The sequence below is a fragment of the Cygnus olor genome, chromosome 2 (genome assembly GCF_009769625.2).
Source record: "Cygnus olor isolate bCygOlo1 chromosome 2, bCygOlo1.pri.v2, whole genome shotgun sequence".
NCBI lineage: Eukaryota > Metazoa > Chordata > Aves > Anseriformes > Anatidae > Cygnus > Cygnus olor.
Window position 1 is genome coordinate 134,467,581 of NC_049170.1, and position 25,675 is coordinate 134,493,255.

At 36.8% G+C, this 25,675-nt stretch overlaps 1 protein-coding gene and 1 long non-coding RNA gene across 3 annotated transcripts; one reads left to right on the forward strand and one right to left on the reverse strand.

Moving 5' to 3' along the window:
- Positions 1–25,445, reverse strand: NBN (nibrin). Of its 2 annotated transcripts, none has more exons than XM_040546432.1 (16): positions 25,249–25,445; positions 23,791–23,924; positions 23,071–23,216; positions 21,471–21,630; positions 19,771–19,874; positions 14,639–14,756; positions 14,158–14,348; positions 13,086–13,186; positions 11,113–11,251; positions 10,402–10,665; positions 9,682–10,114; positions 7,553–7,627; positions 5,925–6,080; positions 4,795–4,908; positions 3,476–3,525; positions 1–496 (listed from the first exon to the last, which is right to left on the reverse strand). In XM_040546432.1, exons 1-16 carry the CDS (start codon positions 25,277–25,279, stop codon positions 466–468), a joined length of 2,247 nt encoding a protein of 748 aa, XP_040402366.1. In that variant the 5' UTR covers positions 25,280–25,445; the 3' UTR covers positions 1–465. The 2 variants fall into 2 exon arrangements, with proteins under 2 accessions (XP_040402366.1, XP_040402365.1); XM_040546431.1 differs by having other exon boundaries at positions 5,925–6,083.
- LOC121064632 lies at positions 7,634–19,358 on the forward strand. The gene is made up of 2 exons (XR_005816589.1): positions 7,634–8,849; positions 19,281–19,358. It is a non-coding gene; the product is annotated as an uncharacterized LOC121064632 (long non-coding RNA).
- Positions 25,446–25,675: the final 230 nt, after the last annotated feature.

Here is a 25,675-nt window from a genome sequence, read left to right on the forward strand (position 1 = left end):
TTCAAAGCTCAGTCTAATTTATTAATGTCTTGTTTATGAAGTCTTCAAAAACTTCACAAAGTCCTCAAGAAAGCAGTCACTACATACAAAAATCTATTTATCAATGCCTTTCTAAAAAGAAAAAAGCCTGGTGCTGACTTCCTTTTTCTTCTCTCCGTAAGTACTGACAAGCAAACATTAGAAAGAAACAGCCTGAAATGAAATCCTAAATACATATGATATTTTACTGAGCATTGCTCTAAGGCAAGAATTTTCAAGACCTTAACATGTGCTATCCATAAGCACCAAGCAATGAAAGAATCTTCTCTTTTTCTTTAATAAAAGCAAGATATACAAACAAGTCTTATAGTAACAGGTAACTCAAATCGTCGTACACAACTATATATTACATGCTGTAATCAGCAAACATCTATAGAATAGGACAGCAAATTTTGCTAGAGAATCCCGGTAACTTCAAGTGACAATTTATCTTCTCCTTTTCACATTAGGATCGTATCTGCAACAGAAAAGAAAATTTGTCACAAATTACTATGGCTTCATGATATTCACACTTAATCATGCTATGCAAATGATTTTATTATACATTTATAACAAGGGACTGTACAGTGTTCATCAGTCCTTTCCCAGACTGCACTTCTGACAACTACAGCTGATAAAATTTGGCTGAATGATGCAGAAGTCAGTACCTGTGCATGAACTAAAGATAACACCTTTACCAGAATAAGCTTTCACCGCCTTCCTAGCTACTTTAAACCTACTTCATGCATAAGAAAGCTTCTCCAAGCCTGTAACTTCTCAACAGAAGTTCCACTCCTCCCCCTGCCTCCTCCACCCCCCCCAAAAAAAACATGGGGGGGCACAGGGGCAAGGGGTACTGTATGTTTACAGCAATGCACAACATTTGGCCACAACTCATTCACAGAAAACCTTTCTGTTGCCTTCTACTCCCACAAAGCAATTCCTTGTTTTATCTTCCCTTTCATACATATTTGGATTGGTTTTTAGTTATTAATAACTATTTTTTAAATCCAGAAAGTAGATATGTAAATTACAGCAATATGCTTACAGTTTGCCTCCGCTTCATACTCTCATCCTTTGGCTTTCTCTCTCTCCATTTGTGCTTCACCTTCCCTAAATCCTATGTCACTTCTTTGAAATTCTGATGTGCTTTGTATTCATGCATGAATAACTTATGGACACAACTGAATGATCAGGCAGTTTTATTTCCACTAATTCTGATCTCATTCATCACTTTTTTTTTTTGCTTAGACAGGAAAAATGTCCCAACTTGTGAGCCAAGTTACATCACCACATAACTACAAAGGTATTAGAAGTTGCTGCCATGCAGCTCAGACTTCTGGCAAAAACGAAGAGTGTGATTTTTTGAAAGCAATGCTTTATTATTTATTAACTGTTTGTCAACAGCACAAGCTGTTAAAGCAGTAAGGTTCTCTGAGTGGTTTGCACACGTTGATACGCAATATGATGTCTCTTTGATTTGGACAAATACATGCTTCTTTACCATCCATATACATTTTTTACTGTAATACACAATTTTTAGTGTTTGTCAAATTGATGGCAGGTCAGAAGTCACATAGTAGTTGCTAGTTTCTTTACATAAAAACAAAGAAAATAATGAAACCTTTGCTAACCAAAATGCAGTCCTTATGCTCGGTCTCAGAGCATTTCTTTGATTTTATTGCTATAGCATTGTTACAAATCAATTCTAACATTTACAGATGTCCTGGACACCAAACACTATTGGATGGGGGAGGGCAGCGAGGGGGTAGAACACACAAGCTGAGCAGAGATGGGGGATGATGCATGGAACTCTACCATCGGGACACCACCAACAGCTTCAACCCTGTCTGACTGTCTACAGAGAAGCTGACACCGACGGTCATGAACATCTTTCTATTTAATCCCCCAGCTCACCTCCAGCCATTTCTCATGTTAAATGAAACCTGGATGATGTTTTACAGACAGAAAGAAATCAACCAGTATTATCTGAGAAAGTAAAAAAAAAACATAGAGTGCCTATGGCCTGAAACATAAAGAGAGCTACAAGGAGTCCACTACTGTAAGTGAATGTACAAAGAAACAAAATAACTTGCTGGGAATAGGGAATGAAGGGCTGTTAGCAAGCATTATCCATTTATTTCCAGTCTTAATAGAGAGTATGGTAGTTCCTTCCCTTCCTCCTCTATTTCTGAATGTACTGAATTAGCAGTACTTGAAGGTACAGCTTTTCTTTCCAACACATCTTTACCTTGGAGCATGACTGCTAATTTCATCTTCAAATGCAATTTTCATGGGAAATTGCAGCTGCTAACATTAGCATCACATCAAGTAGTTTTAGTCAGGATTAAGGACAAAATTAGAAGTAGGTTATGATCTGCTGAACGTTAAACTATGTGTTTTAATATTTTTGACTATGGAAACTTCTGTACGTACAAATACCCTAAATAAATTGGAGCTGAGGTCAAAATTTTTCTACGCATAAATGCATGTGAATTATTTAAGTTTCCGCTGCTGTGTTTTGAAAGGCTGGAATTAATCAAGATATTTTGGACCACTTAATCTTCTAGCAGAGCAATCAAGCTGCACCGTAACTTTTTATAAATATCTTCATAATTGTTATGCGTTTAAAAGCTGCATTGCAGACGTAAATCCGGATAAAGCGGCAAACTTGGCCTAGAATTTCTTTTTTTTTTTTTTATTGGAAAGTAGTTAAAAATCATTGAAACAGGATTATGGTTGGAAGTAACTGGACAAAAAATCAACTGAGTAAGATGATTTTCCCTGCTCTTTCAAAAGAGAGATGAGAGAAAGTGGTAAGACAACTGAAATGAGGGTTAATAAAACTACACTTTGGAGGTAAATGTAATGAAATATGACAAAAATCATAGAAAACATAGCCTTTTTGTTTTAATTTTTAAATTGCATGAGTCATAACCTCAAAGATCAAAAAAGAAAGTCCTGCCAATCACTTTTTTTCACAGAACTAGCATTCTGTTGCTTTAGCTCCCTCAACACAAGGACATGCAAGGAACATGGCCAGTATGAAAGAAGTTACAAACTCCAGAGCTTTTTCTTAGGAATTCAGATGACTGACTTAAGTGTAACATCAAACCACTCCCTCGTGCTAGCAAACCCTAATGGCACAGAGCCTGACCCTGGAAATCTCTTCCAGCCTTTGTGAACAAACAGGCTTACGCGTGAGACAGGAAAGAGCAACATTTCTGTTTGAGAATGTTCTTATTAAAAAAACTTATAGCAGGTCTGAATGAAATTGGAAGCTTAAGGCATAAAAAAAATCCTTATGAAAGTCACGTTGGGTACATTCCAGACATGGGAATACATGAAATCTTAATAATAATAGTCTAAGAAGTAGTCTTTTGCAAAATTGGCATTTGTGCAAAAAAGATGTGATGCAAAATAAACACCTTTGTAAATATGAACATAAAACTCTTACCTAAAGAGATCATCAGCAAGTGATTCTTCTCTTGCACGTCGATTCTGTTCCTGACAAAATAAGATTTTTTCAAAATTTGATGTTAGGGATGAAAGTAATGAACAATATGGAAGAACAACATATTCCTTCACTAATAAAATTTTTCCCTGAAAACATAAATTTTCTCCAAGTACTCGGAATCAATGTACATTCCTAATGGGTAACGTATTTCATTAGTCAAACCTGGCTACTGCTACTAACGGATTAGTATTCTCCTGTATTATTATTCTCCTATGAAGAAAGGCTGAGAGAGCTGGGGCTGCTCAGCCTAAAGAAGAGAAGACTCTAGGATGACCTTATTGCAGCATTTCAGTAATTAAAGGGGGCTTATTAAAAAGATGGAGAGCAACTTTTTGCACAGTCTGATAATGACAGGACAAGGGGGGATGGTTTTAAACTAAAAGAGGGGGGATTTAGATTAGAGGTTAGGAGGAAATTCTTCACTCAGAGGGCGGTGAGCCATTCTATGATTAGTTTGTGCAAGTTTTAAGTTTTTGTCAGAAGTTTTGTTTGTGTGTAAGTATTATAGAAATAGTGAAAATTTTGTATGATTATTGGTGTATAAAAGAGATTTTAAGTGGCATTCTCTACACTCAGGGACAAAAAAGGAGATAATTAAAAAGTGTTGAGGGCGTTAGGCTGTGGAAACAAAATACAGTTCATCAGCAAATATTTTTAATGAAAATATTGGAAGATCAAAGTGCAACAGAACTGCTACAATAAAATATAAAACTTTTACATAAGAAGGGGAAGATTTTCATAATAGAAAAAGGCATAAAACTTCTCAGTATCTCTCCCAGTATACCACAAGAGAATTTTACTCAAGTATTTTCTGTTCTTACCAAGAGAACAGAATATCAATTGCACTGTGTAACAATTTGAAAATGGGTTATATAAAAGTTCTTCCTACGTGTGTCACATTTGTAAAAGTCACAAGTTTCCATAATGCTTATTTTGCTTATTAAAAACAAAAGAAGATCACTCTCTTTAAGGTTACTGATTTTGCTTTAAATCATTATTACTGATTATTTGAATTTTGAAATGTAAACTGAATTCAAATAATCAGGAAAAAAAAATAAAAAAAGAGCCTTACCACCGACCTCTGGCTTTCAGTAACTTTTCTAATGCATATGTTCCTATAAGCACGTGTAATAGCTAATTGGAAGAGGTTTTATTTCAAAACTAAAATTCTGAATTATTTCAGAAATGACCACAGGTTATCATGACCGCTTAAAGAAATCAACTTTTGGTATTGTTCTTCTTTGAAAAAAATTCCTTACCTCCAATTCTTCTCTTAACCAGTCTTCTAGCTCTGAACTCTTTCTAGCATGGTGAGCAACCAAATCTGATCCTCCAATAATGTACGGAAGTTGTCCTGCCCCTGGATAACTGACCTATTAGACAATACATTCTTACAGTTAAGATACAAGGCAAGCACAATACAAGAAAAAGGTCTGTTTTAAAAATTCATATATCAGCAGTGAAAGTCAGTCTTTCTTTGAATAACAATTATCAGATGATATTTAAATGAGACTGAAGTGAAAAAAGTATTTATAAAAAGCTATTAAGTCCCTCCTTTTACCAAAGAAACAAAAAAAGATGATGAGTTTTATATGCTAAATAAATGCGACAGTATTAAATGAAGTTTGAAAACATTACGAACTGATCTTTACTGATAGATTCTATTTTACATCAAAATGCATAAACATCTATTACAAAAAGTTGAAAAAAACATTTTAAATTTGGGATAGTATTCTATCTAAAATGACTGCACACTCCCAGAAAGCTGGAAGTTGCATTATCTGACTAATGTTCTCTATATTATAGTGAAATGCGCTTCTAGTAATCTTATACCACATATATGTTTTTTTGTTTGGTTGGTTGTTTTTTTTAATATGAGCTGAAGTGGTACTTTTACACTGAACACTATGGATTTTCTTAAGTTATCCTCAGGACCCAAGCAAGCAATAATCTCAATTTTTTAAGATATTAATTTTAGTTTAATTTTGAAATCCAATTTTTATTACATAAAATTCAAGATCCAGAATCAGCATATGCTCTTTATAGATCTTTGGAGACGCTGAAATGCAAGTTTTTGGAAGCATGACGTGAAGTCACACTTTTAATGAGATTATGATAGGCATCACTTAATGACATATTCCAATTAGCAGCTTGGAATAGGAGACTACAGGTATCTAAAGAATCTGGTATGAGGTAAGCCTTTGTCAGCCTGGTCCTCTTTGGTCAGTTAGAAAAATATTTGTAAACAACATAGTAAAATATTGGAATCGTTTCTTTCTCTGGCTACTATTACTGTAGAAATATATTATGAAATATATTAAAAAAGTACTAAGGAAATACTTTGAAATATTTTAAACAGTGCCATCTTGTGACCATTTGAAATACATACCTTTTTGAACTTTTTGAAATTTTTCTGTCCCCTGCAGTTGGTATTGCCAATAAGCTGACTGTTCTGTCTTGGATGGCTGACAACCAAGGATCTAAACTCAGTCAACAGAAGTCTGCTAGGAAGACTGCTGGAGTCATCTTCAATTTTGTTGTGGTCCTTCTGAGGGAAGAAAAAGGATGGAGCACTTCAAGTATATAAACAGACATAGAGCACACCTAGTAGTGTAAACTTCAGAGAAAGAAATAGTAGTGAGTGCAGCTGAGGGCCAGGAGAAGCAGCAGCAGTGCTACTAGCCAAGATGGATGTACTTCTCAGCCTCCTTATACATTACCATTACAGCTGGGTGCTCGCTATTTTTTTTTCTTTCATATTTATATCCATTGAAAGCACAGGATTATTAAAAACTGCAGTAATAATCATGAGGACAGTGTACCTCATTACACTAGAATTTTACTTCGTGATAAAGCTCCATGTAAAAAAAAAACATATACATATATCCTTTTTTGCAATGAAGCTATTATTTAAGAATTACTTCTCACCTCCCCTTCACTCTGCCTCTTATTTGGATTAATTTAACCAGCATTGCTTATTCTAATAGAAACTCAAAGACTAAGCTGAACATCTTCAGCTCCATTCTAGCCTACAGATTCATTGGTTAGACCAACTTTGTAGATATAAACTAGATCTGAGAAATGAAGCAGCTTTAACTTGTGCACGGGAACACTGTACACGTCAGCAAATTTGCATGCATACTTTGCAGCTTGGGGGTTATATCTATGTGAATTAAAATGTGAATTAAAAAGGAAAATATGGAGGACAAGCACACAGATTTAAATTATCTTCAAGGACAGCTCCAGCCCTGACAAAGTCCCAGTATTTTATATTAAAGTGCAAACTAGAAGTCCCTTAATCTGAGCTGACGCTGCACTCTGGTACACCTGCACAGCATTCCCTCTTCTTGGTTTGTATTGTTTACACAATGTTTGTTCATGCAAAAAACATTTATCCTGTTCCTTGTGAACTGGCTACACTCTCCTTCCTCTATTCAGAAGCATTCCATTTCAGTTTCATTTAGCCTTGTCTCCTTCTCTCTGCCTCACTGCCATTCCCAGCTATTCTCTCCTCCTTCCTTAATTCATCATCCCTTAGTCATCTCACCTGTATCAAGAAGTTAGTATGCTATTTACTATTGATCAGTGTATGTTACATCTATTTTCCCCATAGTCCATCTCTTCTGCTCTAGGTGTAATCTCCTTAGAGCAGCCAAAGAGATCGCATTTTTATCCGGTCTTTAAGTACTTACCTAACAAAAACATCAGCACCAGTATTAGCCACATTGCTGAGTTAATACAATTGCATTAGGTTTCTGCAGTCTCAGTCATCTTAAGTGTCCATAAAAAATAGCTTTACACAAACACGTAGATAAACTACAGTTCTGTCTTCATACAATCAAGAAGCTAGACTGCACTATTCAAACTTACACGTGATTATTTTAAGGGGATCTATTTTTACACCTTCTTTACCCCAAAATATGATTTGCAAATATTATGTCCTTAAAAGCAAAATTTTGATGCACTTTCTTAATGATTCTCAAGGTTTGCTGTTCAAACTTAGAATTGGTTTCTTACCAAGACTGGAGGAGATTCTTGCTTGATCTCACTTTTCTTTTCTAGAGTTAGAACTGATCCAACTTCATCTTCTCTCTGTTGATTAAAGATTGAGATTAAATGCAAATTATGATGGCAATTACCTAAAATCACTTTTTGCTCTTTCCTGTGGAACAAGCATTTTCAGCTCAATACAAATACAGAGACAGAAAATTAACTGACTACACTATATATAAAAATTAAAAATACTGTCTTGCAAACTCCAGTTACTCAATTATGCATTTTACTCTCACAGCATTTAAACACTGCCTATACTGTATATGAGTTGGCTGGACAGTAAGCTTTAATAGAAGTATTTTTAAATAGAAGAAAAATGAGTCTCTTCTCTCTTACTCCCTTTTGCGTTGTTGATTTTTTTTTACTTGTTACTTTGCTAGGGTTCTCAACATTGTTGACCTCTACAAATCTGTATGGTTTTTTTTGTTGTTGTTTTTTGTTGTTGTTCTTTTTGTTTTTCCAATAAAGTGGCTAGTGTTAACTCAAAATCCATTGTTTTCTTCATTTCTCTTAAAAATTGCCTTAGTCTCAAACAGAGAAATAATCAAGAAAACTAATTACAAGCTACTCTATGACTAAAGTATGCATCTGCTCCTTTCCTCTTTAGTCTCTGTCTAGTCTAACTGGTTTCTGCTCTTTACAGTGGAATAAGCATTTTTCAAAATCAATATAAATATTTAGACAAAAGAAAATGATCTGCAACATACTTTTAAAATTAACATGTTTTTTAGATTAAAGTTACAGTTTGCAGGGTACATCAATTTACAAACTGGTGAATGAATATGAAATCAGAATATTTAAGCTATGATAAAGCTGTATAAATCTGAAGCCAAAAACTTTGGAGCTTCAGGAATTGAAGTTTGGCATCTGGTTACAGCATACAAGCCAAATTTTGCTTCCTGGCTCTTTGCTTTTTTTCAAGTGGTATGTTTTCAAGAGTTCTGAATAACTCTAAAGTGAATGCTTCATTAGATAGCAATGTTAGCTAATAAAGTCACAGTGTCTGCCCAACAAAGTCAAACTGATAGAGATGGCATATAAAAAAGAATATATTCAAAAAAAATCCTCTCTAAAATAGTATTTTACTAAGAAAGAATTCCTTCATCAACAAGACCTATTTGCAAAGAGGAAAATGAAAACAAAACTTTTAATATCAAAGAATCATTAAGGTTGGAAAAGACCTCCAAGATCATCTGGTCCAACCGTCCCCCTACTACTATACGCATGTATGTTTGAGGAAGAACTATCAATTTAACCCTGTGTTAGCTCTATTCAAATAAACCAATGCGCTGAAATAAAGGCTATGATTGCTCAAAAATAAAAGTTCTTTACTGATTTTGTAGGTTTCTAAAAACTAAACTAAAATAGAAACCATTAAAAAAAAAAAAAGCCCTCTTCTTCCACAATAGGTACAACAGTGTTTTACATCCTGATGATTTTCATCCATGTTGACCTGACAAGAAATATTTTGTTTTAGTTTAATATTAGGAATTTAATTTTTCACCTAAGTTCCATCCTTTTCAAATACCAAGTGAAATTCAGCCCATCCATACCTGACCAGACATTCTGTCTATGCAGTTTAGCGGTACTATTTATTTATCTTTAAATGGACATTAGTGATTTGAATTGCCTCATACACGAATTTTGAAGATCTTCCATATGACACATCTAGAGATTCTAACTTGAAAGATGTTGGAAACTACTCTGGGTATTCAACGGAAGAGGTCACCTTAAGGTTTCTTCAGGAAATTCATTACATAAATGTAATTGAGTATTATTTTAGCATATATATTAGCATTATAATGACACAACAATGTACAATATTAGAAGTTATTCTTGGACCATGGAGAAATTCTGCTGTCCTACTTGCACTATTTCAAAGAAAAAGAGAGGAAAAATGTCAGAATAGAGGCAGTTTTCAATTCACAAAGAAACAATGCTGTGAAAGAAAACAAACAAACAAACAAAAAACATTTAAACGGGTGTAACACTGCAATGTATGAGGAACTTTCTTCATCCTTAAAAAAGCTATTGCATCCCTCTAATACATTTGTAAACTTCGAGACGAGACACATGAGAAGAACATAACTTACCAACGTTTCATTCTCCTCTTTTTGCTTTGCATTTACTTCTTGAATTCTGCTTCCTTTGGCTTCCAGACATCTTTTTTTTCGTATATTGCCTTGAGATTCCTGGTCTTGATTTGCCGTTTGCTTTTTCCAGTCTAGGTCTCTGCTTTCAAATACAATTTCTAGTGTCTCTGTATTTTCAGACAAATCATCTAACTCCTTTCTTTTCTTTGGTGCAGGATTTTCACTAGAAGTAATTTTAGTGTCAGTTTTATCACTTGCTAGATCGTTACTTTCCCTTGTCAGCTGGATGTTATTTTCCTTTTGATGCTGTTCTTCTTCATTGTTCCACACTGACGAAGCTGTGGATTCAACGCGCTTGGAAACAGACGATGACCCTTCCTCCAGTTTTGCTAGTTTGGGGACAGTTGTTTCTCCTCCTTCTTCATCTCTTTCTCTTAACCATAAAGTAATTACGAAATGAAGAAATTACAAAAACGTCTTTGAATATGATTAGCTGCATCAGCAATACAACAGCTTCCTGGGGTTTCAATGTCGGCATTGTGAAATTTGTACGTAAATACCCTTGAAAAACGGCTTTCCCTTTTCAGAAGCTGATCTAAAAATTACCTTTTTATTAGCTTCCTTTTGAATAACATGTACATCGAAGGAGCTAAAATAATTTTCCAGAAACAGCATTATCTTAAAAATAAGGGACATAATGTCAAGAACATTTCAACTTACCTTTTCCTAGCTACTTGGAAGTAATTTGTAATCGAGTTAGACTGCTGACGTGGAGTGGACTCTCTAGGTTTACTGACTTCTGAAATTTTAGATGGAGAGGAAGGATGACTTTTCTGACTAAGTGTAGATGTTCTATTCACTCTAGATATCAGTGTTCCTGCATTCACATTGCCACTTGTGCTAGGGTTCTCCTTCACAGGGGGTACATCCTGGAAAGCTACTTTTTCTCTTCTGTTCGTCTTGGAAGTCTTCTCTATCTCCATACTATAGCAGAGAGAAAAAAATAGTAGGTGAACACACAAGAAGTTACTAAGGAGATACACTGTTGTAGAATATCACTTTTAAAAAGCTGACCTGTACTCAAATGTACTTACAAGCAATGTATGTGTGCTAACAACAGAAATTGTAAAATCTGCCACAATAAATACATTTTCATAACCATGAAATGGCTTAAAAATTTGAACACAGTCAAGATAGTCAAGTCAGATATGCAGTAACTACATTTGTATCTAAAAAGAGTCAGAGGTCCTGTGACATATTACTATCTACCACTAAGCAGAAATTAGGTTACTGCAGACAACTGACAGCAATTTGTTAAGTGCAGTTTCAAATGCTGTATTTCTTTGTCCATTGCAATGATGCAGTTCCTCTGCCACAAGAGTACTTTATTTGTAACTAGTAGCTTAGAAACTATTTCCATGCATACTTTACCGTGTCTGCTCTTCTATTTCTGTATCAGCTACATATAGTGTACTGGTATCTGCAGCAGTTGGCATTATGGTTTCATCCACAGCCAAACTCTGAGAAATGGCTGGCCCTATTCCTGATGCAGAAGTACTTCTAGTTACAGCTGCAAGATCAACACAAGAGAAGAATTAAAAGGTTAATAACCAGTCTGCTTTCCTATGCATGTATTATCACACTACCACCACTGGTAACTGATCGGGTGAGATTTTTTGTAAAATTGTATTAAAGCAATTTTCATCAAAAAATTATATGGATTTAGTAATTTAAAAACAAAACAAAACACAACCACCAAACAAAAAACAACCTGAAGGAACCAGCTTCTAAACGACCAAATTCTGGGGTTGTTTTAGTTAAACATCCTGCTGAATTAAGTTATGGAATTTTGCTTAAATAAAAATGAAACACCATGGGAAGTTACTTATTAATATGGTCATGATGTAATTTATAGATCATGTAATACATATGCAAAACTGTCAGAGCACAAAATCCACCATCTGTTTTACATTTAGTGTTTTATCATCATCTGTTAACCTGGGGTCATTATACTACAGATTACCCCTAATAACACAAAACCACCATTATAAAAAAAATCTTAGAATAAATGCCTTCAACGGCCAAATTCTCATAGTCCTCATAGTGAGGGGTCTGCCTTAAACACTGTTTGCTGCTCAGTCTAGTCACTTGCATTAATGCTCTACAGAAGAGAAAGAACACATACAATTCTATATTGTTTGCCTTTTCACTTCTCTTTGTCTTACAGATCATCTTCTCTAAGTCAAAGGATACTAAGGCTATTTTAACATGTAAGTCTCATAAAATCTATGACAGCATATCCTTTCAGATAACCCATTCTTTATACATTCGTTTATTCTTTTTTTTTTTTTCATACCACTGTAACCTATAGAGGAATAACCAACCTACAGAGACACCCAGGTCTCCTTGAGCTACCACATCTGACATGATCTTACATGATTACTACAACTTCTATGTGCAAGGTAACAGTATCTCGCTATTTATTGTTGAGACAAGATTGGAGGAAGAAGTCTTGCTTACAATCCCTTTGATTTGCAACACATACATGGAAGTTTTTGATAATCTCCAAACACCAGAACTGATTCCCTCTTGACAAATAAACTACAAACATAGCTATCTTAAAAGACTGATGTTCTATCTTTCAATGTAAATTAATCAGGCAATTTAATTTTTATCTCATTGAATTACTGAGACAGGAAAACAAGAGTCAGCATTCCTAATTTATTCAGCTGTCTACAGGGTTAATATCTTTAAATTTAACCTGAGAATCTATTTTTACTGTTGTTGTATTAGCAAATACAAGTTATGTTTCAAGACAAAACATGGTATGTCCAACCCCAAACTATTACTTTAGCAAATGTGTCAATGCTGTCTCGTTGGCTACTTTATGATTAGGTTTGATTTTGAAGTGGGAGTGTGTGGGGAGAGTTTCCCCAAGGCAAATTCTTTTGTGTGCAGTGAAAGCAAGTCTTTACAAATCAAGTTGGTTCTTATTCTCTCCAATTTTTAATGTCCATCTATTATCTTGTTACCCCAGTCTTTTCATACAAGATAGAATAGGTTGGAATTCACAACTACTATATACATATCGATTTAGCAGCCACTAAAACCGCAAACTTCAAGACTGTTTATAAACACGTTTCCTTTAAACTGAGTCTGGTTTTTACACTAATTTTAGATCTGTTATTTTTTTATTTACATTTATATGTCAGTTTTCAATGTAGTTTACTGGAAACTATTTAAAAAAATACCTTTTCAAGCCTGCATATAATTTTCAGTGTCATTCTATTTTAGTGGTCTTACGAAACAGAAGAACCTTAGCATTATTAGCTCATGCCGTGTACAAAAAAAAAAAAACAGCCTCTTTATTGCTGTTAAATTATTACTACTCTTCTTCCAATTACCTTTGTTACCAGGCTGCTTTTTAGGGTTGCAGTATGTTTCTGTAGACCTGAAGATTACCGCCAATCCGATTTCTGCTTCGGGAATAGCCCTGAGATCATTACTGTTAACACAAAAATAAAACCAACACAAATAGTTTAAAAAAAAAAAAAAGTCTTTCAGTACAGTTTCAAAGATGAAGAGGCAAATGAGCACAGATATGCCAAGGTACAAAAAATTTCAGTCCAGGTTACTATTTTCCAAAATGTGGCAAGTCAGCATAACTATCCATTATCATATCCACGTCCAGTACATACACATCTCCATGTTTCCTGCTGCCGTAGCCCCGGTCTAGTTCCAGTAACATGGCTAAGGCATCTCCCCACCCGATCTCTGGGAATTTAACTGACTGTGGTGTACCTCTAATGTATGTGAATGGAAAATTGACTTCAAAGACTTGAGTCACTCCTTTTACAGGAGTTACCAGCACACGCACACACATGCAGTACATGGCTGTACTGCAGCCATGAAAAGAATGGGAATACAATTGTTTTCTCTGTTTAGCAACGAAATTCATGGGGACTAGGCTTAACTACCATGTTAAGGGTTGGGATTGTGGTTTTTTACGATGTTATAATGACCAGTGTTATACAGAACACAAACTGCTTTTCACAAACTTTATATTCAAGTAGTTAGACAGCAATGAGCTGTATGTCCTCAAAGTGCTATTTCATGTTTTCCATGAAATAAATATGATTTAAAAAAAATCAAAGATTATCTATCCCCCATTTTTAGAATATTTTTAACTCATTTTAATAGAAGAAAGAGCTCTTGCTTTCTGTAATTTCAAATCAATTCAGTAACAGTGAGTTAAAGAAAGAACCCCTCCAAAAATCTCAAATCCTCAAAGAACCGCCAAGTCCTTTCTTTCCTATTTCAATAAATTTTACTTACTGTGCTATGTACTTAAAACAATTAAGAAAATGTCCTCCTTCTAAACATCCTACTGCTTCAATATGTATGCAAATATCATGACTAAATCAGTGCAGAAATTCTGCAATTACCCTACCTCTGTACAAGAGAACAATGATTCACCTTTGCAAGACATTCAGAACGGAATCAGTCCAGTTTCTCATGGACTCGGATCCTAGGATCTGGGAGTCTGTCAACCCAACATCAACAACACAAACTTCAGGAGAAACCAGTGAAGAAGTTTCTTTTCTTCCCTCCGTCATCAATTTTGCTTCGCCTCCTCCAAGAACAACAGCCGGACCCAGTTTCTTGTACTAAGAAAAAAAGGCAAATAAAAATATCTTAAAATATTTATTTAGAAATATGCTAACCTACTAGCACAATACTTATCATTCATAGATTAATGCAGAAGTGATGGGTTCTGTTTCTACCCCTGTATTTCATCTTGCTTAGGCCACTGTCTTGTAAAAAGATAAATATAATGAAATCTTTCTCTCCTGATGAGCCGAGAATGAGTCTGAATTCAGAGAGGACACAATATGTGTCCTCTGCAACACCTGCAACAAAAAATCTGCAACACCTTTGCAATGTAAAGCTCAATTACCTGCTTGGCAGTTAGAAATAGAAAAGTTTTTCCAAAGAATATTCTTTTCCTTTCTTGATGCTCTGATAAATCCAGGTTTTCAGTACCAATGGAAGGCTCATCAACTGGAGGATAAAAGCTGCAAGAACAGAAGATTAAAGTTACAAAATTGAAAGTTACGTATCAGTACTGACTGATAGTCCTTTCTACTGTAGGGAAAAGCTCTGAGTTAAAACACTGCACTGCTTTGTTTCTGTTTAAACTATTTACATAAATATTTCTTCAAGAGATTAAGAGGAAACAGAACCTCTCACTTCTCAATATCTAAGCTTAGACCACGACTTTCTAACTCAGTTAACTAAAAGAACAATGCTTTTAGGAGCGTACTCAACCTTCCTATTTTAAACATCCACTCTCCAGACATCCACACTCTCCACTAACTACACTGACAAACAAGACTGCAATCTCATTACCTTAGCAGGGGACTTCACACAAAAACAGATGTCTTGCTTGCTTCATGTTGGGACAGCCACCCCAGTTCCCTTGTATTGGATCAAGAAACTGCACTCTGCCACACTAGATGACAGCCTACTAATCTGAAAGAAAGTAAGTACGCTTTTCTTGGTGGTAGCACTGAGAACTGAACTGATTCAGTCTGCAGCTTCTCAAACTTTTTGTCTGAAAATAACCAGAAGTGTTGTTGGGGAACAGATTAGATAGAAGTGAAACCCTAATCTCAAATTCTAATTTTTGTGTCCTGTGATCTCTGCTTCAGTTAACAGCAGCATACACACATCAGAAAAAGCCTCTAAGACAACCATTTTACTGATAATGTCACAACAGTATTTATCGACTCTTGGAGCCACACATTCACTCCTGCAGCAGACCTGAGAGATCAAAGTGAAGGCATGTGCTGGAAAGAAGGTGAGAAAAAAGATGCTGAAATGCCAAAAACTGGTTTAACAACCCAAGAAATTACATACGTACATGTATTCATACATACAGATATATATAGATTTTTTTTTCTTATTAATGCAAGGATTAGCAGGTTCTAAGCAGGAAATAAACTCCACAAAATGCTGAAATACTAAAGTTCCTGAAAAAAATTATGCATTTATAAGTAATTTCACCATATGTAAACATAAAAACACTCTCCTTGGATACTGATAATATTCACGTAAGTAAAGCTGAACACAAGAATAAGCCCATGTTCAAATATGTAATTCAATGATGATAGACTAGAGCATACTAAAATAATTACAGTCAATTCTAAATCGTCTTTGTTCTTTTGCATTCTTCCTAATCAATTCTTAAAGCTTGATGGACACAACTGACTAACATGAAATTCAGGTTTCAAAAAAGTCACTGACAAATGTCAGTGACTATTCAAGTTTTGTTTACAGAAATATTGTTCAATTACTTCATTTGAAGGTGAAATAGATAAATTTCACTGATTTGAAGAAATAGGGCACCTCAGATTCTAGTTACCAGGCCAGAGGGCTCCAGATACTGAGTCCCGTAATGATAGTTATTAACCTGGGAAAAGGTTATTACAGGTGAAAGGGTATTACAGGCGAAAGTCATCTTTAAAAATCAAAGAATGAGTAAAAAGGGAGAAAAAGCAGTTCCATTACTTCATATTATTTCATATAGGGCTGTACTTATGCAATCATTAGTGAACTCTTCAGGCATTTTTTTTCCTTCCACAGGTTATCAGAGATTACCAGAAGACTGGGGTAATGTAGTGTCATAATAATAAAACAATAAAAGGCCTCAAATAAGAAACCACACTGATAATGTGAACTGCAGGTTTGCAATTCTGTGAAGTCTTGACATAAACCAAAGAGCTTTAATGCTTTTGAACTTTACAATTTCCCCAACACTAGGATTTGGAGGGGGGATCAATTCCACAGTACTAATCAACGCTTAACTGTCGCTCTGCATCACCACACTAACAAGCCTTCCTTATTTCAGATCCAAACTATTACTGCACCAAGTTGTTTAGTGTCACGTGGATGTGCCAGCTCTTGCTATGCTGCACAATGCAGATATTCCCTATTAAAGTTAAAAAGCATTTTTAAGTTAAAAGCATTTTTAGAAAACTGAATACAAACAGCTGCTACGTGAATTTTGAATATCTTCCCACAAGCTACATCTTAAAAGATCACCTATTTAAAATACTGTAATTATTTTAAAGATAGATCTCACCAGCTGTCTCGTTTAGCTTGACACAGAACTCTCTCTTTGAAAGCTAAATAATGGATACATTGCTAGTGTCAATCCCCTTTAGTGAGCTCAACTCCTCTGGGGGTCTTAACAGTTAACAAAAACGTTAAAAAAAGGGAAACATATCCATTAGATTCTATTTTACAGAGCATTTAACAGCTCAATTATGCTGTCATTTCTCTATAAAAAGAATGGACAACATGCACCCTGGTGCCACGAGCCCCAACCACTATTTGTTTGTTACTCTAACAGACAGTAACAGCAGCCTTACAGCATGGTAACATTAGATCAAGCATATTTCAGATTGCACATCCAACTGCTTCCTTTCTATGGCCTGTACTACCTGTACTTTTTAGATCTGCCAGAAAATCTTGTTCAGTATTCCAGAGACGATTCTCAACAATTTCTGTTTAGTTTTCTCACATGCATGTAGAACGATGTAAAAGTATAAATAGATGGAAAAGTTATAATTCATGAAGTTTCCCCCCTTCTTTTGTAGCTGAAGACCACTTTATGCCACTCTAAGATGACCTACTTGATCTATTCCATAAACCTCTGCAAATGTAAAACAGTATCTTGAAACTGAAGAGTATTTGTTACCCATTGCTCCAGATCAGCACCTGCATTGTTCTAACATGGCACTGCCATGTTCTGTGACACATATTTACCACATAACATTCAGGTTATTGCAAATATCTGCAGCCCTGCTTCCATTACCATCTGCACATCACTAAGGTGCCGTCTGTTTATTTAGTTTCCCTTTTCCCCCTGTCATTTAAAGTCTTCTACCAATGACTATCAGACCCACTGACGAAAATAAATGAAATCCCTATGTCATGACATAGACGTATGCATGTATATCAGTACATATGTAAAATCACAGAATGCTTTGGGATGGAAGGGACCTTAAAGATCATCTAGTTTCAACCCCTCTGCAGGAACACCTCCCACCAGACCAGGTTGCCCAAAGCCCCATCCGGCCTGGCCTTGGACACTTCCTGGGATGGGGCATCCACAGCTTCTCTGGGCAGCCTATGATGGTGCCTTACTGCCCTCTACGTAAATAATTTCTTCCAAATATCTAATCTAAATCTTCCATTTTTCATTTAAAGCCATTCCCCCTTGTCCTATCCCTACACTCCCTGACGAAGAGTCCCTCCCCAGCTTTCCCGTAAGCCCCTTTTAGGGGCTGGAAGGCCACTGTAAAGTCTGCCCGGGGCCTTCTCTTCTCCAGGCTGAACAACCTCAGCTCCCTCAGCCTGGCTTCACAGGAGAGGTGCTCCAGCCCTGAGCATCTTCATGGCTTCCTCTGGACTCTCTCCAACAGCTCCATGTCCTTCTTGTGCTGGGGGCCCCGGAGCTGAACGCAGGCTCCAGGTGGGATCTCACGAGAGCAGAGCAGAGGGGGACAATCACCTCCCTGACCCTGCTGGCCACGCTGCTTTTAGTGCAGCCCAGGACACGGTTTGCTTTCTGGGCTGCAAGTGCACATTGCCAGCTCATGTTGAGCTTCTTGTCAATCAACACCCCAAAGCAACAACGTGACTCCTATTTTTTTTTCCACCACTTATTTCCCCCAACTGCAATGTCTGGTTTCAGTATCCACACCAGATTAAAACAATACATTCAGAAAAATCATGACTTGAATGTCTTTAAAGTAACTTAACTTCACAAATTTTTCACCCTGGTAACTGACAATAAAGTTCTACAAGTTTTGTGTTTTGTTTTTTTTCAAATACCAAGTATTCTTACCATTTCCCTTCATTACGTATTTTATTTTGTATGCTTTGGAAGACAGTCTGAAAAATGTAAGTGACAAAGAAACAGTACCCATGGAATCTACCTTTTGAAAATACACACAATGCAAATTGCTGTCCTGCGTAAATCATGTGTTCGTACTTTAAAAAAAAAACCTCTCCTTTTTCAAGGTCAAAATAATAGCAATACAGGCACAGGTGAAATTTTCCCATATAATAATGGGATTATTTTATGCCTTTCTATGTGGTGAAAATGACCAAAAGGGCTATTCTACCATACTTATTTATTCCAAATTAAAAATACTCTTTTCCTATTACTTTAACAATATTTTCTTCTCCTATAGTGAAGACCTGTTCATGTTAGTTTCACTTCATCTCTCATGAGAAAACAAAAAAAAAAATCTGTTATTTCAGGAAATTTAACGGTCAGGCTAACTTTGTTTTAAACAAAGCTTGCAAGCACTTTTTTCCACATGACAAGTGATAGGAAGCAAGCAAATGGTCTCAAGTTGCACCAGGAAGATTTAGATTGAACATTAGGAAAAATTTCTTCATAGAGGAGGTGGTCAAGCATTCTAACGGGCTGCCCAGAGAGGTAGCAGGGTCCCCATCCCTAGAGGTATTTAAGAGACAAGTGGACGTGGCACTGAGGGTCATGGTTTAGTGATAAGACTTGGCAGGTCAGGCTGATGGTTGGATTTGATGATCTTCAAGGTCTTTTCCAACCTAAATGTTTCTATGATTCTATGAATAAACTCGGAAACTAACCATGTACTGGGAAAATATATTTTCGTAATGAAGTGAGGTTGATATAGTTTATACAAATCTGATTTTCTTCACTTTAATACATCAACTCCCAAAAGAGTTTTGACGTTGCATCAAACATATCATCATAAGGATTGCTATACCAACCTCTGAAAACAAGTTCCTATCCAGAGCTAGTAACATCTCTAAATGCATTATCAATTTCAAGAGCTCATTTTATAGCTCTAGGGACGAGAGCAAGAAAATTGCCTGAAGATTAAAATGTGTTTCATGTTAGGCATTCTTCCACAAATAAAGTTAATGTAATTCACGTATTCTGTCAAGTCTGAACAGATAAATGTGCAGTTATTTGATAATCTAGCTTCCATAAATTTAATTCTGTGACATGTAAAACATGATACTTACCTTTCAGGAGTTGGCAACTGTTGCCTGGACCGAACAGCTTTGATTAATTCTTCAAAAAACTCTGGTTTTATAATTGGTCGTCCACAAATCAAGGCACATATAGTCTGAAAAAAAGGAAAATATGTATTTAACATACAGAAAAAATACAGCTAGAACATGGTCCAACTGACTCGAGCTTTGTAATATCTTAGATGTGGAAAACATCGCACAAATACAACTGTACTTGATTTTACTATGGAAAAAAATGGATAGTTTTACGTCTAACAGCACAGTTTTTAGTTGCTATCCTGACCAAAGTTATGAAAATGTGTAAGGTAGCCGATGAAAATCAATGACAGTCTTCAAAAGAAGAACTAAAGCTCCAATACACAAAGCAATGAGACTATGAGGTGTGGTTTTATTTTCTGAGTGGTTGGTTGTTTTTTTTGCCACTGAAAAGGCTTGTGCAAGCCTTGAAAAATAACGTTTAAAAATCACAGAGTGGCTAAATAAGCATTCGGTTTGTACAATTATATTGAATATAGTCAAGTGGAAGTTAAAAAGGCTACAAATTCTTCCTAAATAAAGTACATTTTCACTAAACTATCTGAAAGTTAACATAAAAAATGAAAAGAAAGACACTGACAAGGACGATGAAAGCAAATAAAAATTCCGTCCTTCATTTAAAAATGGAAAACACCAGCAGAAATGAAAGAACAGCATACATCAAAACTCTACACTAGGCAAATACTTAGAATGGTAATTAAAAGAAGAGTAAAATCTAAGCAAATACTGTCTGACTAGACAGATTTATTTTACACAACTAGAACCATGTTACCTTTAGTGCTTCTATTAACTTGGATATGAAGTTCCATAGTCGAAAAGTAAACAGTTCTGTGGGTTCTCACCAAAACAAAGTGATTTTTTCTGTTTTTTAACCATCCCAGTACTTCTCAGCAGCCTCAACTAGACTGACGCTAGTTTAGTTTAGTTCTGATCCAAATTACTGTGTGGATGCATGAAAGGTAGAACGGGAAAGCTAGAACAGGAGAGGGAGCTGGAGGATAGTGGGAGGAGACTCAACACGAACATCTTACTCAGGGATTGTGGAACTGAAGGATAGAGAAACTTAACAGAGTAGTACAAGAGAAAACTAACAAAAACAACAACAAAACAAAACCACAAAACAAGCAACCATGCATACAAAAGAAACGACCTACCAAACAAAAAAGCCATCTTTTTTAAGAATGGACTGACTTTTCCACAAACATTATGGCAACACTAAGAGGGAAAAAACAAACAAGCAAACAAAAAAAAAACATTTTTCCTTATTTCTCTTAGTTTTCAAATACAACTTTTTCCCCTTCACATTTTTATTTCATTTTAATACGGTATTTTGGCTTTTAAGCTGAGAATAAAAGCTTCTCTACCAAAGCTTTCACCAAGGCTACCATAGCTTCTCTATCCATCCTTTTCCCACTCCCTCCTTTATCTAAACAACTTTTCCAACTTTTTTCATTTTCTCTCCCTCCAACATATATCTTTCGAAGTTTGGAAAAGGAAGAGTTTAAAAAGAAGAGAAGGAAGACTTTACAGAGAAAGAATTTGTCTAGGTAAAGCCAAACAAAGCTCTGCCACAATCTTGACCACATCTAGAATTTAATTCACATTCATAGAAAAATTGCAGAGCAGTTCCATCAATATGCAAAAGCTCAACATACCTTAACAGTAACTTTTACCGATGCCATTACAAGGTAAGTACACTCTTTCGTCCATTCATTCACTACAAGACCTCCCAGGAGCTGGATGGCTTGATTTAACTCTGTTTTCTGAGCAGCGTCTAAACACGAGGAGCAGACAACCAAAGACTCATACTCCACTCTGCAAAGAACAAATGAAAGAGAATTGCTTTGGTAACTTTGGTGAAGCACTATAATGAACAAAGCTGTCTTAACAATAATGTTCATCTCACAGAGAATTCTGAAAGCCTAAAAAAAAAAAAAAATGACCCTGTTAGTTTTATACAGATCAAAGATGGCTTTAAAATTTCCTGAAAATATATATATACTACCTTTCACTCAGAAAAATTAACAACATTTTGATTTCATGTTTGAAATGTTTCTAAGGACTTTTTGGTCTCAAGAATGAGCAGAGACACCGATAAGAATCTGCTTCAAGAAGGTTTAAAATTAGGAAATACTAGAAGAAATTCAGCATGGGCTTTCAAATGCAAAAGGTATGCTCAACAGAACAGTCTGTGAACAGACTGGTATTTAGAAGACACGAGTTTTGTAGAATGCAAGCTCAGGTAACTTTTTTCCTAAGACTGCCCTTACACTTGACCATACACCTAGTTAAATTTGTGGATTGCCCACAGCGCATTACAGTATACCAAATCATATGATTTGACTTGGTTTAGTCTATAAAGGAGAAAGAAATTTACATAACCTTTCTGGTACAAAATTCATGATGCATCTGGGCCTATGACATAAACATACCTGACAAGTGATACAGGAACTATCTAAAATACCCAGAATAATTTATTGTAACAAGGCGTGGAGAACGCTGTTTTTACTGCCAAATAATATCAATAGCAGTGACAAAATTAAGAGTAAAATTTAAGGAACAAAGACAACTTCTGGTTAATTTAATGTTGGTTCTAACGGTCATTAGAATTGGTTTTATCTACCCATCTCTGTACCTACAGAAGCACTTTATATGTTTGCATGGATAGCACTGGCTATGACATTAAATTTGAAAAAATGAGCAAGTTGTACTCCCTTAAGAGAAGCATGTATTACAGCAACAAGCATTCAATGGTTAGTGCTGCGCAAAGCAGTATCCAGCCATCTCAGTTCTTTTCTCATTACACTATCAACAGCTAACAAGGGCTCAGCTGAACTGTATACCTACTTTAAACTTTCCTTCCTCCTTTAGAACCATTTAGCTTTTAGCATTTTCTCAACTAAAATTTTGTTCTTTACTTAAGAAAGCCTGAAAGCACTTATGGTACGTGACACATCGTCTAAATGCAAATGCTAAACTATAAATAGTCTTAATTCCTTAATTTATAATAATGAATCGTTATTATAAAAATATGTATTCAATTAGGGTTTCAGTAGCAGGCTGTGGAACACAGACAAATACTGTTCATCTCTTTTGCTTTCTAAAAACTTTTTAAACATTTAACATCATTTACATTTCTTTATTGTACTACTGCTTGCCAAGTTCTGTGATGTGCTAAAATAAAATACTCTTTTTAAAAGCTGCAATTTTTTTTTTACTTAGTATTTTATAATCAGTCTAAGTACTTCTTCTTACCTAAACTTGCTGTTAAAGACTCCAAAATTGACTCTGTCACCAGACTGCACAGGCCTTGAAGATCCATTCATTTTTGATCCATTAACAAACGTACCATATTTGGAGGTATCTTTTATTGTTAATGTAGGGACTGGAACAGACTGGCTCTGAAAATAAACATAAATGAGCCTTGACAGTTTACCAGAAACAGGTTACATAAAAGAAATTCCATCTGATTGTCTTCAAATTTCTGTCCAGAGAAATTGCAACATGTAAATGACAGTAAAATGCTGCTTGCTAATTCTCCTTGGGACATTTTTAATTTTCCACAGTCCCCTAAGCAAATGCAGAATTAATGATGTGGAATGAAATGTGAACTCCAGAACCGAGCCTGCAATGATAAAACTGCAGCACTTTCCAGACCCATGACTTTTTTGTCTAAAGCTTGCCTATGCAATGAAATTTAATCGCATAATTTTCCTGCTGTGAATATTTTAATAAAAATTCCTAATCTATTTTCACTCTGGGATAAAAGGAATGCCCAGACAGGAGCCTGAAACAGAAGAATTATGCCACTGAATTTCTCAAAACAGATAAGCACCCCAGAAAAAAATATAAATAAATAAAAATTCAAGATTGAGGAAAGAAGGTAGCCAGTGGTTCTACTCCAGCTGTATTGCCATGGTAAACTGAGCTGTCAACACAGTGTATTTTTAATACAGTAAAATGCTGGCAACTTACCTGGGTCGTTTCAGGACGACTTACTGTCAGAACCGCATGACTTCGACTGATGGATTGATCATCCTGAATTAAAATTGCACAGTTTCTGCGTCCAACAACATAATCTGTACCAACTAAAAGCCGATATGGCTCCCCTGAAAATAAAAAAAGAGACGGAAAAATATAAATTTACAAAAAACTCCAAAGCACCCAAAGTACTTAAGAATAATTCAGAAATTTCTAACCCTTAAACTTGTCATACATCATTTAATAGGCTGATGAGAATCACACATTTAGTTTATGGACAACATCTGTTTCTTCCTCTCCCCCTTGCTATGTCCATTATAAAAGGATACATTTCATGATACACAAAGCAGTTACAGAAGTGGTGGTACACTTTTTTCAAGGACAGTATGTTTTTACTAGTACGTTATTTATTTTCTGTTGTTTTACTTCTTCATAAAAGAAGTACACAGTACACAAATCCTACAGGTACATAACTTATTTACTAACTTATTATCAGAATAAAATGCCTCCCTAACATATACTGGAAGATTTGCAATGCAAACCAAACTGATATTTAGCATGTTCTGTCTCTGACCTCTGCTTAGCTCATTCTTGGTATTTGTGAGCTAAATCACACTGCAGCTTAACAGTGCATGGTTTGACCGCATCCAAAAGGTGTAGGTCACCTACTAGTCAGTGGTGAACCAGCAATTTTTATTCATGAAAATGAATGAATTAGAGACTAAATGTTAGTTATCAACTGTGGACAAATACTTTTCAAATACAAACAGTGCAGAACTGATCAGCCCGATTACAAACCCAGTAAGAGATCAAACCCTGCTCAATGGGATTACATGCTGCTGCCACCAAGAAGTAAAGCAAACATCCTGAAGTCACTCCTAAAGAATCAGGAAATAAAGAGCAGATGCAGTGGTGACACGCGTGCTCTTTATGAAAAGAAGAGAAAGCATTTAAGTCAAGGAAAAGCTTTTATATTATATGCTACCTATCAGAGTTGATCAATACATCAAAGCTGCAGATAAACTGGCGAAGAGAGGTACAGTGACAAGACAGTTTCAAAACCCCGTATGTAAGAAATAACACGAGACTTGGTCCGTGAAACAACACGGCAATCGGGCATCGTTCAGGCAGAGCCTCCGAGATTGCCTTCTGCCCCTCCGCTCGGCTCTCCGGGTGTCGCAGAGCTGCCTTGCTTCAGGGGCAGGAGCACACCCGGGGCCATCCCGGAGGCACAAAGCAGCTGCCCCACCACCACCAAAGCGACCGGCCCTACCCAAAGGAACCGCAGCGGGCCTGCAGGGCTCAAGTGCAGAAGGAAGCCCTGCTGGGTACCGCAGCGGAGGCCGAAGGAGCAGCTCCCAGACTCCTGAAGGGAACGCCCGGGTCGAGGCCCGCCCGGGACCCCTCGGGCTGCGGAGAGGAAGGGGCGGGCTGCAGCCGCCGTGCCCTCACCTGCTCCCGCGGCGGGCACCAGCTTCCACATCCCGGCGGGGGGCTCCTCCTCGGTGAGGGGCTGCGGTTCGCCGGGCGGCAGGGCCGGGAAGGGGCCGGGACCGCTACCGCCGGCCGCCCGTGTGCCCCGGCTGGCCGCGCCGCGGGCGGGGAGGGCGCCGCACGATGGCGGCGGCAGTGGGCAGGCAGCGCAGCCGGGCCCGGCGCGCAGGCGTGGCGCCGAGGGGAGGCTCCGCAGCCCGGCCCCGCCGCGGACGGCTCACGGATCCCGGCTCCTGCCGCTCAGGAAGCTGAGGCAGGGACCGGCTGCCGCTGGTGGGCTGGAGCGGGGCGGCAGGGCCCGGGGCAGGGTGAAGGTGGGCGGCCAGGTGCGGGCGGTGAGGCCCGGGAGGCGCCCTGGGTGGCATGACGGCCGCCGGCCTCCCCC

Bases quoted from the DNA above. Each gene is read 5' to 3' on its own strand.
- NBN (XM_040546431.1), bottom strand. From the start codon at position 25,279: ATGTGGAAGCTGGTGCCCGCCGCGGGAGCAG. The intron at 19,875-21,470 runs GTATGTTGAGCT...CCTTTTTTTCAG, and splicing joins CGGTAAAAGTTACTGTTAAG to ACTATATGTGCCTTGATTTG. The intron at 497-3,475 runs GTAAGAGTTTTA...TTTCTGTTGCAG, and splicing joins CTTGCTGATGATCTCTTTAG to ATACGATCCTAATGTGAAAA.